This window comes from Cucurbita pepo, chromosome 2 (genome assembly GCF_057944985.1).
Source record: "Cucurbita pepo subsp. pepo isolate OVF chromosome 2, ASM5794498v1, whole genome shotgun sequence".
In the NCBI taxonomy this organism is placed as follows: Eukaryota; Viridiplantae; Streptophyta; class Magnoliopsida; order Cucurbitales; family Cucurbitaceae; genus Cucurbita; species Cucurbita pepo.
In genome coordinates this window covers 14,061,941-14,074,801 of record NC_141799.1, presented here as the reverse complement: position 1 = coordinate 14,074,801, position 12,861 = coordinate 14,061,941, and the positions used below count along the sequence as shown (strand labels likewise).

Here is a 12,861-nt window from a genome sequence, read left to right as displayed (position 1 = left end):
ATGTGGGATCTCACTGTCCACCCCCTTCAGAGCCCAACGTCCTCGCTTACACTCATTTTTGGGATATCACAATCTAAATTGTGAGATCCCACATCGATTGAAGAGAGGAACAAGTGCCAACGAGGACGTTGGGTCTCGAAGGAAGTGGATTGTAAAATCTCACCTTGGTTGAACTGGAAAATGAAACATTTTTTATAAGGGTGTGAAAACTTCTCCCTAACAAACACGTTTTATAGATATTTTGGCCACGAAAGGGTGAAAGGGTAAAAGGGTAAAATCCAAAAGAACCCAACACAATATTTAAGTTGCCAACCAAATTCCAAATTGTTTAGAAAAACATTATATCCAAAATCACAAAACAAAAAACAAATGAGACCTTCAGCTTCAACTCCACCTCCAAGAAACTCCACCGGCGCCGCCGCCGCCACCGCCGCCATCGACACCGGATTTGGAAACTGGCACTCTCCCATCCCATATCTCTTCACAGGCTTAGCCATCGTTTTGGGTCTCATTGCCATTGCATTGCTCGTCCTCTCTTGCTCCTACTTGCATTCCCCTTCCGATTCTCACTCCCCCGCCGCCGCCGCCTCTCCTGCCCCCGACGAACAAGAAAAGCTGCCCAACGGTGCCCGGGACTCGGAGCCGACCATTCTCGTTATTATGGCCGGAGACGATAACCCTACCTTCTTCGCCAAACAAACAACTCTTTGACTGTAAAAAATCTCCCTTTTTTTTTTTCTTTTTTGTATAGTTTTTTTTTTTTTTTCATGTGATCTAACTGATTTCTTCATCATTTTTCCAATTTTAATGGTAAATTTAATGAATTTCGTTAACGTTCCTCAAATTTTAAATCGATCGAATGAACCCGTAACATACTTTTAATTATTTCAAGGTTTTTAAATTTTGAAAACTAAATTATAAAGTTTATTTAATATTTGTATTAAACTTTTTATTTATTTATTTTAGAACTCAATAAATGATTAATGGTGTAAATTGAAAAATTAGAATATTTATTTGGCTCTTTTTTTAATTTTTTTTTTTTTTTTTCTCCCAAATGTTGTATTTTAGTCTATTACATTTTTAGCCTTGAAAGTTGAGAAAGGTAGGGAATTTATGAAGGGTGTTTTGGGGAGCTTTGAAAATTGTCTTTGAGACAATCATTACAAGTTAGGGAGAATGTGGACAAATCACCAAAAAGAAAATGCTTCAACTTTTTTATTTTTTATTTTTTAAAAATAGATATCTTTTTGCTATGGGAATAAAGGAGATTTCAATATTAAAAGTCATATAGGACATAATAATTGTACTTTTAAATTTGCTTTCCTTTTTTAAAAAATAAGGGATAATTGATTACTTTTTAATTTTTCTAATATTTATAAAATCTTATACTAATTATTTAACAAATAAAATGCTATGGTTATATATAAATTACGGATAACATTTCATTCGTATAAGATCTTTTGGGTAATTTCAAAAACGAAATCACGAACATTTATATTTAAAGTAGACATCATATCACTATAAAAATATAATTATCGAGATCGACGTCGGAGTCGAGATTCAAATGGGTGTAAAAAAAAAGTTGAGTCCATTAGTGTAATACACTCAGTGTTCCATTTCTAATGGCATTATATATAAAGATTCCACTACTTTTTTTCATTATTTTTTTTATTTTTTAAAAATAAAATAAATTTGGTAGATACGCTAAATATATATATATATATATATATATATATATATATATATATATATATAATTGTGATGTCCCACGTTGGTTGGGGAGGAGAACAAACCATGGTGTGGAAACCTTCCCCTAGCAGACTCGTTTTAAATCCTTGAAAGGAAACTCGAAAGGGAAAGTCCAAAGATGACAATATCTGCTAGCGGTGGATTTGGGCCGTTACAAATAGTATCAGAGCCAGACACCGGACGATGTGTCAGTCTTCTCGCTGTTCCCCAAAGGGGAGTAGACACGAGGCGGTGTGCCGTGAAGACGCTGGGCCCCGAAGGGGGGTGGATTGTGATGTCCCACATTGGTTGGGGAGGAGAACAAACTACCATTTACATGGGTGTACTTCCCCTAACAGACATATTTTAAAGCCTTGAGGGTAAACACAAAGAGGACAATATCTGCTAGTGGTGATCTGGGTGTAAACCTCCCCTAACAGACGCGTTTTAAAGCCTTGAGGCTACTAGCTGTGCATCTGGGGCCGTTACATACACTAACAATATTCATATGTTTCATTTACATATAAATAAAAAATAAAAAAATTAGTGTGACAAGGGAGTAAAAGAAAGATACGTGAATGAATCGAAATATAAATTAAAATTGGAACAAAATTTATAATTTTTTAAACTATAGAACGGGTACATAAATAAAATAAAAAAAATTACACAAAATTAATAATTGAACTTAGACATAAACAAGTTTTAATTACAGAAAATACAAAATTTATATACAATTAAGACCAAATATTCTATAATTAAACAGTTAAAATCACCTATAATCACTACTTTAACTGTTTTTTCTTCCATCTTCTTCACCTTCAAAACGAAGGCACGATCCCATATCCAACGTTCGCCATTAACGGGCTGGAGAATTTCCGGTCGAGTTTAACCTCCACATCGGTTCGTTTCGCGAACCGGCCCTTGATTCTCGGCCGGGTCTCAGCGTAGGCCTTTCTAGACGCGTATCTAATGGTCTTCTCGAACTTCCTTGTCTTCTTCTTCTCTCTGTACCGTAACACTCGGGCTTCTCTGTCCATTGGACTCAATTGGGTCGCCGGCATTTGAACCGCCGCCACGTCCGCCGCGCCGGAGAACAGATCGATTGTTCCTTTTGGTGGCCTTATGTTGGAGAATACGGATATGTCGCTCATGGTTGTTGCTGAATCTGGTACTACCCCGACCTCCATTGATGAAGGTAAGAGAGAGGTAGGTAAGGAGGTGACAGCGTGGGTGAGGAAGCCATTGTAGGAGTAGCTCCCATCAACGCCGCCGTAGCTCTGTTCCAACATCGGATCTTTCCCTTCAAATTCAATCGGCACCACTCTGTCCTCTCCTCCTCCTCCGCCGCCGCCGCCATAATTCTCCGACCCCTCAAATTGATCTTCCCCACAACCATTAAACTCCACAAAATTCAAATAATCATCTTCCCCACCCAACAAAAACAACCCATTCGTATTGTTATTGCTCTGTATCGATCCACCTCCTCTGTTTTCGTTGTTGGTCTTCAATGGATTCAACAGCAGCCAGGAAGCAGCCTCGTCCTCGTCTTCCTCTTCCTGACATTCCGGAGTAGTTCCGACCATGTCAGCACCACCAATTGGGACGCGGTGGTGACGGCGTGCAAGAGGATTCGCCGAGTGAATCTCGGCATCGCAGGCGGCACAGAGCGAGGCAGCGTCCGCTTTGCAGATGAATACAGCTGGGGATCTCTCGCATGCCTCGCATATTACGGCGGTGGTGGCGGTGGCAGTGGCGGCGGCTCCCCCGAAGTAGTCGTGCTCTGTTTTCAACATTGTTGTCTGTGTTTTTCTGTGTTGAGTTGAGTTGGTTTTGTGAGCAGAGTGGGTTGGAAATGAAGAATCCAAGGTTACCCACGTGGCGAGAATTTAGTGGCTGCAAAAAGGTAATGCATTATCTTGTGGCTATCGTGGACTTGCAGTGGGCTCCACGTGTGACTCCGATGGAAGAAATAAACCTTTTATTTTTAATTAATTCATTTAATGAATTATACTACACATATTCTAATTTTAAGAAATAATTTTACAATATAAACATTATATTTATCAAAAAAAAAATTTCATAAATATGTTTGAAAAATAACGAAAAAAATTAATAAATGGTAGTTAATAGGAAAATTAGTAAGCTTTTAAATTGAGTTTTGGATTAATAAAGTATTATAATTAAATATAATTTTTATTTATTTATTTATTTTTATTATTTTTAATTTTTTAATGCATTTAATAATTTCTCCTTCCCGTCCCATTGCCTAGGCCTTGGCTTTTTGCAACTAATTGCTGTACTAAAAAGTTAGTATTCTTTTTAGCGGCTCGGATCGCGAGTACGAATAGGAACAGTACTCGCTTTCTCTTGGCCACAAATTACGGGGTCCCACCTAATGTAGATTCGATCAAATATGTGGCCGTTTAAGAACTCAAGACCTGTGACATCTGACGTGGAAGGGTTAGACTGAAACATTTTAATTTTTTTATTATCAGATTTTTTCCCCGAAATAAATTAAATTTTTTTAAAGCTAAATTATAATTTAATTTGTGTCTTTCTCATTTAATTAAACTTTATAAATGTTATTTAGGGATTGATTAAACGGAGGATTATCTACAAAAACTAATTATAAAGATTACATTTTAATTTTCTTAAAATTATAGGAATTAATTTTTAATCTAACCTATATATATATATATATATATATAATGATAAATTAATATATACAAATTTAAAAAATAAATGAAATTTGGGCCTTTATCCTAAGATATTCATAAGCCCAAGCTTTCAGTTTTGGGTCTGATCATTATCCTTCCCTTGTGCTTTAATATTTTTTAATATAATCTTTCATTATTAAATAATAAAGTTCATAACAAAAAAAAAAAAAAAAAAAAAAAAAAAAAAAAAAAAAACATAAATTTAAAAACAAAAAATAAAATCAAAATCAATTTTATTTTTAAGTTTAAAATACTTGAATGTTTTTATAATTTAAATTCAACTCTACAGTTTTTATAATTCCAATTTTCCCTCCCTTTTAAATTTATGTCGGAGTTATGTTTTTGTTCTTAGCTGCAAATATATTTTTCGGGATAGCTGCAACTTTATACCATAATTATCACTCGAGATAGTTGAGTGTGCACACATTAAGGTTCTTTTGATTTAGCGACCAATTCACCAATTTAAGGTCTAGGTTTGATCGAGTAAGACTTTCTCTAGGTTTCAATTCGATTGAGTGGGTTTAAACCAAGTTGGTTTTTCGTCCAATTTCATGCTTGATCTTGTCCGTTTTTCTTTGATATTAACCAATTTAGAATTATTTTAGACGTTTTGAATAAGATTGGTAGGTATTAAGTTCGTTGGAAAACCTTATCCTTCAAGTGACTTTTTGGTTGGATGACTTTAAATAGGTTAGACTTTTTATTTCATAAAAAATTAGGACAAAAAAATAATAATAATAAATTTAACCTAAAAACAATTATATTATTATAGAAAACAGTCAAACGTCAACGGAAAAGTAAAATTTTAATTTGATTAAAATAAATATATAAAAGTATGTTTTTTAAGAATTTTATTTTAATTAATTAAAAACAAGATTAAAATACGTATTTATCAACAAGCACCAGTGGTCTAGTGGTAGAATAGTACCCTGCCACGGTATAGACCCGGGTTCGATTCCCGGCTGGTGCATTAATTCGTCTTGCGATGAAGAAATAAGCGTTGTACGTGATCATGGTCGATCACAACCGTCCGATCTTATCTGGCGAGAACAATCAGCGTCTCAGAGCTTGACTTTTTTTTTTTTTTTTTTTTCCAATTTTTGCTATTTACTCTGTTAGCCTTATTTACTCATTAATTTTCATAAAATTTTTAATTTTTTATTCTCATTAATTTTCATAAAATTTTTAATTTTTTATATAGAAAGTAAGAATTTTTAATGCATTATTTTCCTTTTTCAAATATTTTTTTCATTAAAAATGCAAGATATCATGATAAATTATATATGTATAAAAAGTAAAGTAGGGCGAGATGGGGTCAAGGTCAGGGATGGAGATAAAAAATACAATCTCGACCTCTATTTTCATTTAGCTAACAAGGAGAAATCTTTTATCACTCTCTTTTCATTCCCTGACTCATTTGAGGCGGGTTCTTATAGGATTCAAACTACGTTGGTCAAATGAATATCTCTAGTTATGCCATGAAAACAAAATTTATGCTTATGTTTTAAAAAAATTTATGAACAACGAACAACATGCCTTAAAACAGCCAAATTATTACATTTGTAGTTCATACGTCTAGCGATAAATTTAATTGTAAAAAAAAAAAAAACAAACAAAACTCTCGTATTCTTACTCGAGCAAAGTATGAAGCTTTTGTGAATCCAAAGGTGGATGGGATAGGAGTGTCTTTATCCATTCATCAAATGTTCTCCCTTACCCTTTTAGGACACTTATGGAATTTCCCTTTTCGGACACTTAATGGAATATTGTCCAAGCTCTTGATGTCCACCAAGGGCTGCCTCTATCTTTATACTAAATTAAATACTTACTTTACTAATATTTCAATAACCTCATATTCTTTAACAAAATTACAATATTATCCTTCTTTTTTTTTTTTTTATAATTATTACAAAAATACTCCTATACTAAAAATCCAATAAAAACAACGTGACCACGATGAATATAACTTTTTTAATATTTTTTTATATTTAATTTAGTTTAATAAAAACGAGACAGTATCAATATAGTTGAACATGCTACGACAATATCTATATTTTCTCCTAGTCAAAAAGTTTAAATTTTCACCCCTATTACTGTTATACTATAGAAAACGTACTTTGGTACGTGTAACAGCTCAAGCCTACCGCTATATAATCTACTTTAGTTCGTTACATATGGTTGTGATAGGAAAATATTTTCACACCCTTATAAAGAATACTTCGTTTCACTCTCAAACTGATGGAATCTCAACTTTTTACTTGAACAATAACAACGAGCAGACCTATTAAGTAAATATTGATTGATTTGACACGTTACACAGTTAAAAAAAAATGGATAGCCAAACAAGAGTAGTATAGATGTTCATGACCTTGAAAAGACTTTAGGTCTCACGAGCTATGTTACTACGAAGTAATGTTTATATGGTTCGTTTTATGAAATGAAAATTAAATGACGAAGAAATAATTAAATATTATATTTTCATTCATAATTTTATAACTTAGAGACAGAAATTGGAAATTCTAATTTCTTCTTTACTTCCTACGGTAGTTCATAATTTTTTTTTTCCTTAAAAAATTAGGATTATGCAGACTATGATGGAGTTGATGTTCTTCTCTAAGGACAAAATTGAACCAGAAGCGAATATATTTTGACCTATTGTTGATGAATGAAAGCTCGAATGGAACCCATCAGTTCTTGTGTTCGCTGAGTGGAGATCTGATCTTTGTTCAGAATTTGGAAGCCATGTCCAACTCCCTTCAGAATCACTCTATCCACTTTCTTCCCGGCGCCTGCCATGGCTGCACAGAATTCTAAGTTTCTGTCCAACAGTATGTCCAACTCCGATATGCATACCATTAATGGTGGAAGTTTCGTTTCTTTCAGCTTTGCGCCGCCATTCACCAGTGGGTTGCTCCATGGATGGTCGCGATTGGCCGTCGGCGGAAGGGATAGCCGCCAGTATGTGTCGGAGGCGGAGAGAGTTAGCGCGGAGGTGGAGGAGGGCGTAGCGGCGAGCTTTTCTGATTTGGTTCGCGATTCTCCGCCGAAGAAAGGTTGGATTAGGATTATACCCTTTAGAGTTAGGGGTTTTAGGAGTGTGGATTCGTTGTGCCCTAGCCTTGTAGCGGTGTTGTATACTATGTTTGCTCCAGCGCTATCGCCGGCGAGGAACAATTTTGATGGATTGCAATTGCCTAACCACCATTTGTGTTCGATTGGGTTGGTTATTGCTTGCTGTTTCAACCACATGAGTGCGTTGAATCCGTCGTCATAAGCGGCGGGGAGGCGATTTTCAGGGGAAAGACGATAGTTGATTGAGAGGATTACACATTTTGCTTTGGAAGCAAGATTGAGGAGGAATTCATGGTAACAGCTCCAGGCGGCAGAGCCAACGCAAAAGCCACCGCCATGGAAGTAAACAAGCAAAGGGAGGTTTCGTTGAGAGTTAGGAATGTAAATACGCGCCCAAGTGTTTGTAAAAATGTCTATGAGAACATCTTTTGCAGTTACGCCTTTGTCTGATGCTGTGGTGCTGCAGGCTACATTTGGGATGATTGGGGGCCTTTCAACATGACCATCTGCATAAACTCGAATCAGCCCTTCAATCTCTTCTGACGTGCCTCCATTTTGAAGGTGGGGTTTGGCCATCTGGAGTTTGAGCCTTGGATCGACGTACATGGCAGCCATTCTTTTGAATATCATGTAATGGGTTTGATGAAAATGGTGCTATGGCATGGATGGGATTGAATTGAGGTGTCTTTATAGATGTTAGAAAGAACCAGAAGATTGGATCAAAGGAAGCTTAAAAGGCTAGGAAACAGAAGCTTCATCTCCTTTTTATTCGGCCAGTGGAAACAAAACCCACCGACCATTTATCTGGTTCGACTTCACTCCTTTGATTCTTTGATTTTGTGTTCTTTCTACCGTCTTCGTAGTTCATACTTTTTGAAGTATAATAGTTCTTTAATTATCTGAAGTCAAGTTCACGTGAATGCAAGTGATTATCTTACAAAACAGTGAATAGTTTCATGATTGCAATAGCCATCAAAGATGCCTTCAACCCAACTTGACAGATCCGCAATGCCCATCAATCTCATTTTGATTGTAAACGTGGTAATTTTAGGCACCCCCACCTTTTCACTTTTGACTATTGATCCATTTAGTTCTAAAATTTTAAAAATTTCAACTGTTTTTGACCTTTGCATTTTAATTCTCTAATGATGTGTAGCATGCCTGTTGGATAGACATTAACTAATTTAACACGAAACTACAAAAGTGGATAGTTGGTCAAAACTAGAAAAAAAATGATTCCTTACTTTAAAAGTAAAGTATGTTGCACATGTCATTTTATTTTGTTGGGTTCCACTTTTTCTTATCATCTATTTGCAGGTCTTTTCAAGTCATTAATGTCATTATTTAGTCAAAGAGTGTTTTGGTAGAAACTTTACAGGATACAATCTTAAGTTTTAAGGGATGTAGTTGTAACTTTTAACCATAATCATCAAAGTAAAATGGTATTTGATCAAATTGCAATTTTTTCTTGGATGCATCCTAAGTCGGTACCCTTCTTATCTTAAATTATTCTTTCCATAGTCCTAAATGCTATTGTCATATTCACTAATCGAAATAAAGTACTATCTGTCCTGTCTAAATCTTGATACCATCTTTTAATTTCGCATACATGCAAATGGTCATTAGCTTTATTCTCCAAGCTATGTCTTTCTGTCTTTCACAGCTTTTTGACTTGTGGAAGTCTTTCTTTTTGGAGAAAATTCGGATTTCTCCTAACATTCATTGAAAAGCATGGCCAGGTTTTTCTCCTCCCAATGACCTAAAACTCCAAGAAATCTATCTTTGCTTTCGAATGTGGTGATTTTAATTCATGCCTTCCTATCCCGAAGACCAAGTCCTCCCTCTCTTTTGAAGATTAGAAAAGTAAATATACTTTTAACCAATGGTTTTTAGACATGAAAAACCAATGAAGGTGTAATGATGAGAACTGGGCTGGGTTGAGCTTAGGCTCAAAGTGGTTTGATATCATGTCTTCAATTGTAGGTTGTAGATTTAAATCTTACCAGAAAAATTAAAGGTTAGTGGCCTGCTGCTCTTTCCAATGTGGAATGAATCAATCATTAAAACATATCTTATACCTTCAAATGTGGAATGAATCAATCATAAAAACAAAACTAAGGCTCAGGAGTCACTTTTCCACACTCCTAACTCCTTTATTATAAAACTAAGAATGAGATGATGAGAAATTCGTAACTGTGTGCTCTTCTCTAAACTTGAGACAGTCCCCCTTGATTCCTCTTGGTTTTATTTTAGTTTTACTTTCTATACTTATCTTTTTTCTTTTTTTTTTTGGGGGGGGGGGGGGGGGGGGGGGGTTAAAGTAGATTCTCATATCAATGGTGATGCTTTGCATTCCGGTCTCAGTTCTAAAATAATTTGACAAACACAATGATAAAATCTAATTCTCATTCTCATTCTCACTAGTTTCCGTGTACTTCTCTTTGATATTCATATCTGAAAAGTGGGTTTGACCCAAAGCACTCTTCTACTGTTCCTTAAAAGCCAATCCTAGTCTTTGTATTTGTGGAAGTCACAATCTGCTTCTAAGGGATTAGAAAGAAGAGAAAATAATTTCATAAATCAGGATGAATAAACCCCTGGCACTTCCGCACTTTTTTTAGGAGGGAAAATTATCATTACTCTTGTTGTGAATGAATTTTGTGCAGTATTTTCCTTCAAATATCCAAACTTACTTGTCATGTCCTTGCTATCATTCTCAGATGATAAACATATCTTGAGAGATGTTTTGATTCTTTCTTTGTTCCTATTTGTGTCTATTTTTCTGTTTTCTTCTCGTGATCTCTCTCGAATGCTAATTACAACAAATATCTCTATGAAACTTCCTTAAACCCTAAACAAGAAGTTGGAATTTCTATCATCTTTTGGCGTCTTTTTTTCCAGAAGGAAATGACAAAGTTTTAAACACTTCATATTCACATTGATGGTTGGGTTCAAGGAGAAGTGGATTCGCCAGGACAATCTTTCTGAAAGAGAAGGCAATCCTTGTCTTCTTCTGTGTGTGTAATTTTTCTTTCGTTTATCATTATCACTCTGAACTCATTGAGAATTTTGAACTCGTTTCCTGTTTCTGCTGTTAGATACAATTTATTTGCAGTTTGGATGTTACTGTGGGGGAAAAAACCAAGGGCTTCTCTAGAAACTGCTAGAGAAATCATTTTACTATGATAATTGCAGATATGAACTTTGAACGGTTTGTCTAGAATTCAAGGTGCTGAATACAAATAATTCACAAGCCAGATCCACCTTGTAGTATAAGATTTCAATATTCAGTAGGTCCACCTGAAAGATTTTATGCCAAAATACTTTACATAATACAGCTTTTTGAGGTACTGGTATCAATCTCAGAAAGTCATAGAGCTGAGATCTGTTAGGTGGACTCTGAACGATGGGTCTCATTCAAATCTCTAAAAAACATTCTGATTCCTTTCATTCTAGCACTGGGATTCTCCTCTTGCTAGAAGGATAACCAAATTGGGTAGAAATCCTTTTAAGTGTTAGCTATGTTCTCTTTTTTTTTTCTTTCTTTACCATCCCAATCTGTGCCTTCAGATTGAGACAAAGATAGGAGATGCTCCGTGCAGAAAATCTGAAGGGTTATGGTAAATACTTACAAAAGAATACATCCCTCCAGCCAGATTCCAAATAATAGCGAACAAAATATTATATCCCCCTCCCCCTTTGAACTGTTGTAAGTCAAAAGTTTCTTCGTTTCTAGTTTAAAGACTAGGAGTGACTAGAAACCAGAAAGCGTGTTCATCATTCATTGGTTTGATTCTTGAAGGGAAAATTATATTAGGAAACTTCTTTCAAATTGGTAAATTGTCCATTTTGGATCCATAAACTTTTTAATTCATTTCATTTTGGTCCTTGAAAGTTTGAGATGTTACTTACAAAGTGAATTTGGCTTTAAACTTGGGCACTTAGATTACATATTTTGTAAGTTCTAAATAATTTTAAACATTTTAGCTTCAAGTTGAATGGAAAGATTTTCAGTTTTATGACTATTCTGTTTGTTTCCTGGTTGGCAGGTCTCACTGTAGATCAATGTCAATGAAGATATGTATGATCTTCAGGCGTATCTGAACTGTGTCGTTGACGAGTCTAGAAAAATCTGAGGATAAGGAAAAGATTTGTTTTTGCTTTATCATTGATTCTGGAAAATCTCATCTCACTGCTGTTATTGCACGGAAGTGGCTGAACAGCAACAAACACTTGCTCTAATTTCTGCTTGCTAACAACGAATAAAGGTTAGTATATCTATGATTTTTGTTTCAGCGACAATTGACCTTCAATATCTCTTTAAAGACATGTTATTGTTGACTTAGAACATAAACTTTCGTGATTTTACTTTTGGTTTCACCCAAAAAAAACCTCGTACTAATAGAGATGATTGCATTCTGACATGATTTAGAGTGAATTTGATGTTAGCATTGGGATAGCTGAGAGTTTGTAATTTCTGTGTGCAAAAATTGTCTATCTCCAACATCGTGTTGCTGCTAGTCTCCCTTCTACCATAAATCTACTTCGCTTCTGCACAAAGCTCTGTGTCACATGTCTATGTGTGATGTCTCACATTGGTTGGGGAGGGGAACAAACTACCGTTTATAAGAGTGTGGAAACCTTCCCCTAGCAAACGCATTTTAAAGCCTTGAAGGGAAGCCCGAAAGGGAAAGTCCAAAGAGGACAATATCTGCTAGCGGTGGATTTGGGTCGTTACACTATGGCACGAAGAATACCGGAATCCTTATTCGTTTCCACATGGTGCCCACAATCACTCTAACATTTGCATGCTATCAGCCACCATAACGATATTGAAGAAGTGAGTTTGGCAATATATCTATAGTTATCATTGTTCCATAATGTGAACAGAGTGACGATGAGTTTTTAGTGGGCGAGCAACCATCCAAGCAATGAGCTATCTTTGACATATGTTTCTTGGTTGTTTGATGACCTTCGGTGATCACCCACAACTCAAACAACCTTGGTACACGGGCGAACATAATACAAAAAATTTATATATTTTTAATTAAAATGTGTGATTTTTTTAAGAAAAAAATAATAAATTATGTTATAAGGATCATTAAAGGTAAAATATTAAAAATTAAATTGAGATTAACCTAATGCATTAGTGGTTATTTGATATATTGGAAATAAAAAATGTATATTCACTTCAATATTATTTTAATTTAAAATGAGAAAAAAAAAAAAGACAACCTGACAAGTAGGGGTGTACATTCAACCCGACAACCCGGACCAACCCAACCCAAACTATAACAGTTGGGTTGGGTTGGATTAGCATTTCGGGTAGGGTTGAGTTCATTTT

General features: G+C 35.2%; 2 protein-coding genes, 1 long non-coding RNA gene and 1 other non-coding gene across 6 annotated transcripts; 2 read left to right on the top strand and 2 right to left on the bottom strand.

Annotated features, from left to right (window-relative positions):
* Positions 1-2,390: 2,390 nt before the first annotated feature.
* LOC111789427 (zinc finger protein CONSTANS-LIKE 2) lies at positions 2,391-3,591 on the bottom strand. Its single transcript, XM_023670197.2, has one exon. It carries the CDS (start codon positions 3,519-3,521, stop codon positions 2,547-2,549), a length of 975 nt encoding a protein of 324 aa, XP_023525965.2. The 5' UTR covers positions 3,522-3,591; the 3' UTR covers positions 2,391-2,546.
* Positions 3,592-5,344: 1,753 nt separating this feature from the next.
* Positions 5,345-5,415, top strand: TRNAG-GCC (transfer RNA glycine (anticodon GCC)). Its single transcript has one exon. It is a non-coding gene; the product is annotated as a tRNA-Gly (tRNA).
* Positions 5,416-6,905: 1,490 nt separating this feature from the next.
* CXE17 (carboxyesterase 17) lies at positions 6,906-8,180 on the bottom strand. The gene has a single exon (XM_023667597.2). It carries the CDS (start codon positions 8,145-8,147, stop codon positions 7,098-7,100), a length of 1,050 nt encoding a protein of 349 aa, XP_023523365.2. The 5' UTR covers positions 8,148-8,180; the 3' UTR covers positions 6,906-7,097.
* A 2,364-nt stretch (positions 8,181-10,544) lies between these two features.
* On the top strand, positions 10,545-12,037 carry LOC111787581 (uncharacterized). 3 transcript variants are annotated; one of them, XR_015414864.1, is made up of 2 exons: positions 10,545-11,137; positions 11,567-12,037. It is a non-coding gene; the product is annotated as an uncharacterized LOC111787581 (long non-coding RNA). The 3 variants fall into 3 exon arrangements; XR_015414853.1 differs by lacking the exon at positions 10,545-11,137 and adding an exon at positions 11,144-11,352; XR_002814008.2 differs by lacking the exon at positions 10,545-11,137 and adding an exon at positions 11,364-11,474.
* Positions 12,038-12,861: the final 824 nt, after the last annotated feature.

Coding starts and splice junctions, on each gene's coding strand:
- LOC111789427 (XM_023670197.2), bottom strand. CDS start 3,521: ATGTTGAAAACAGAGCACGACTACTTCGGGGGAGCCGCCGCCACTGCC.
- CXE17 (XM_023667597.2), bottom strand. CDS start 8,147: ATGATATTCAAAAGAATGGCTGCCATGTACGTCGATCCAAGGCTCAAA.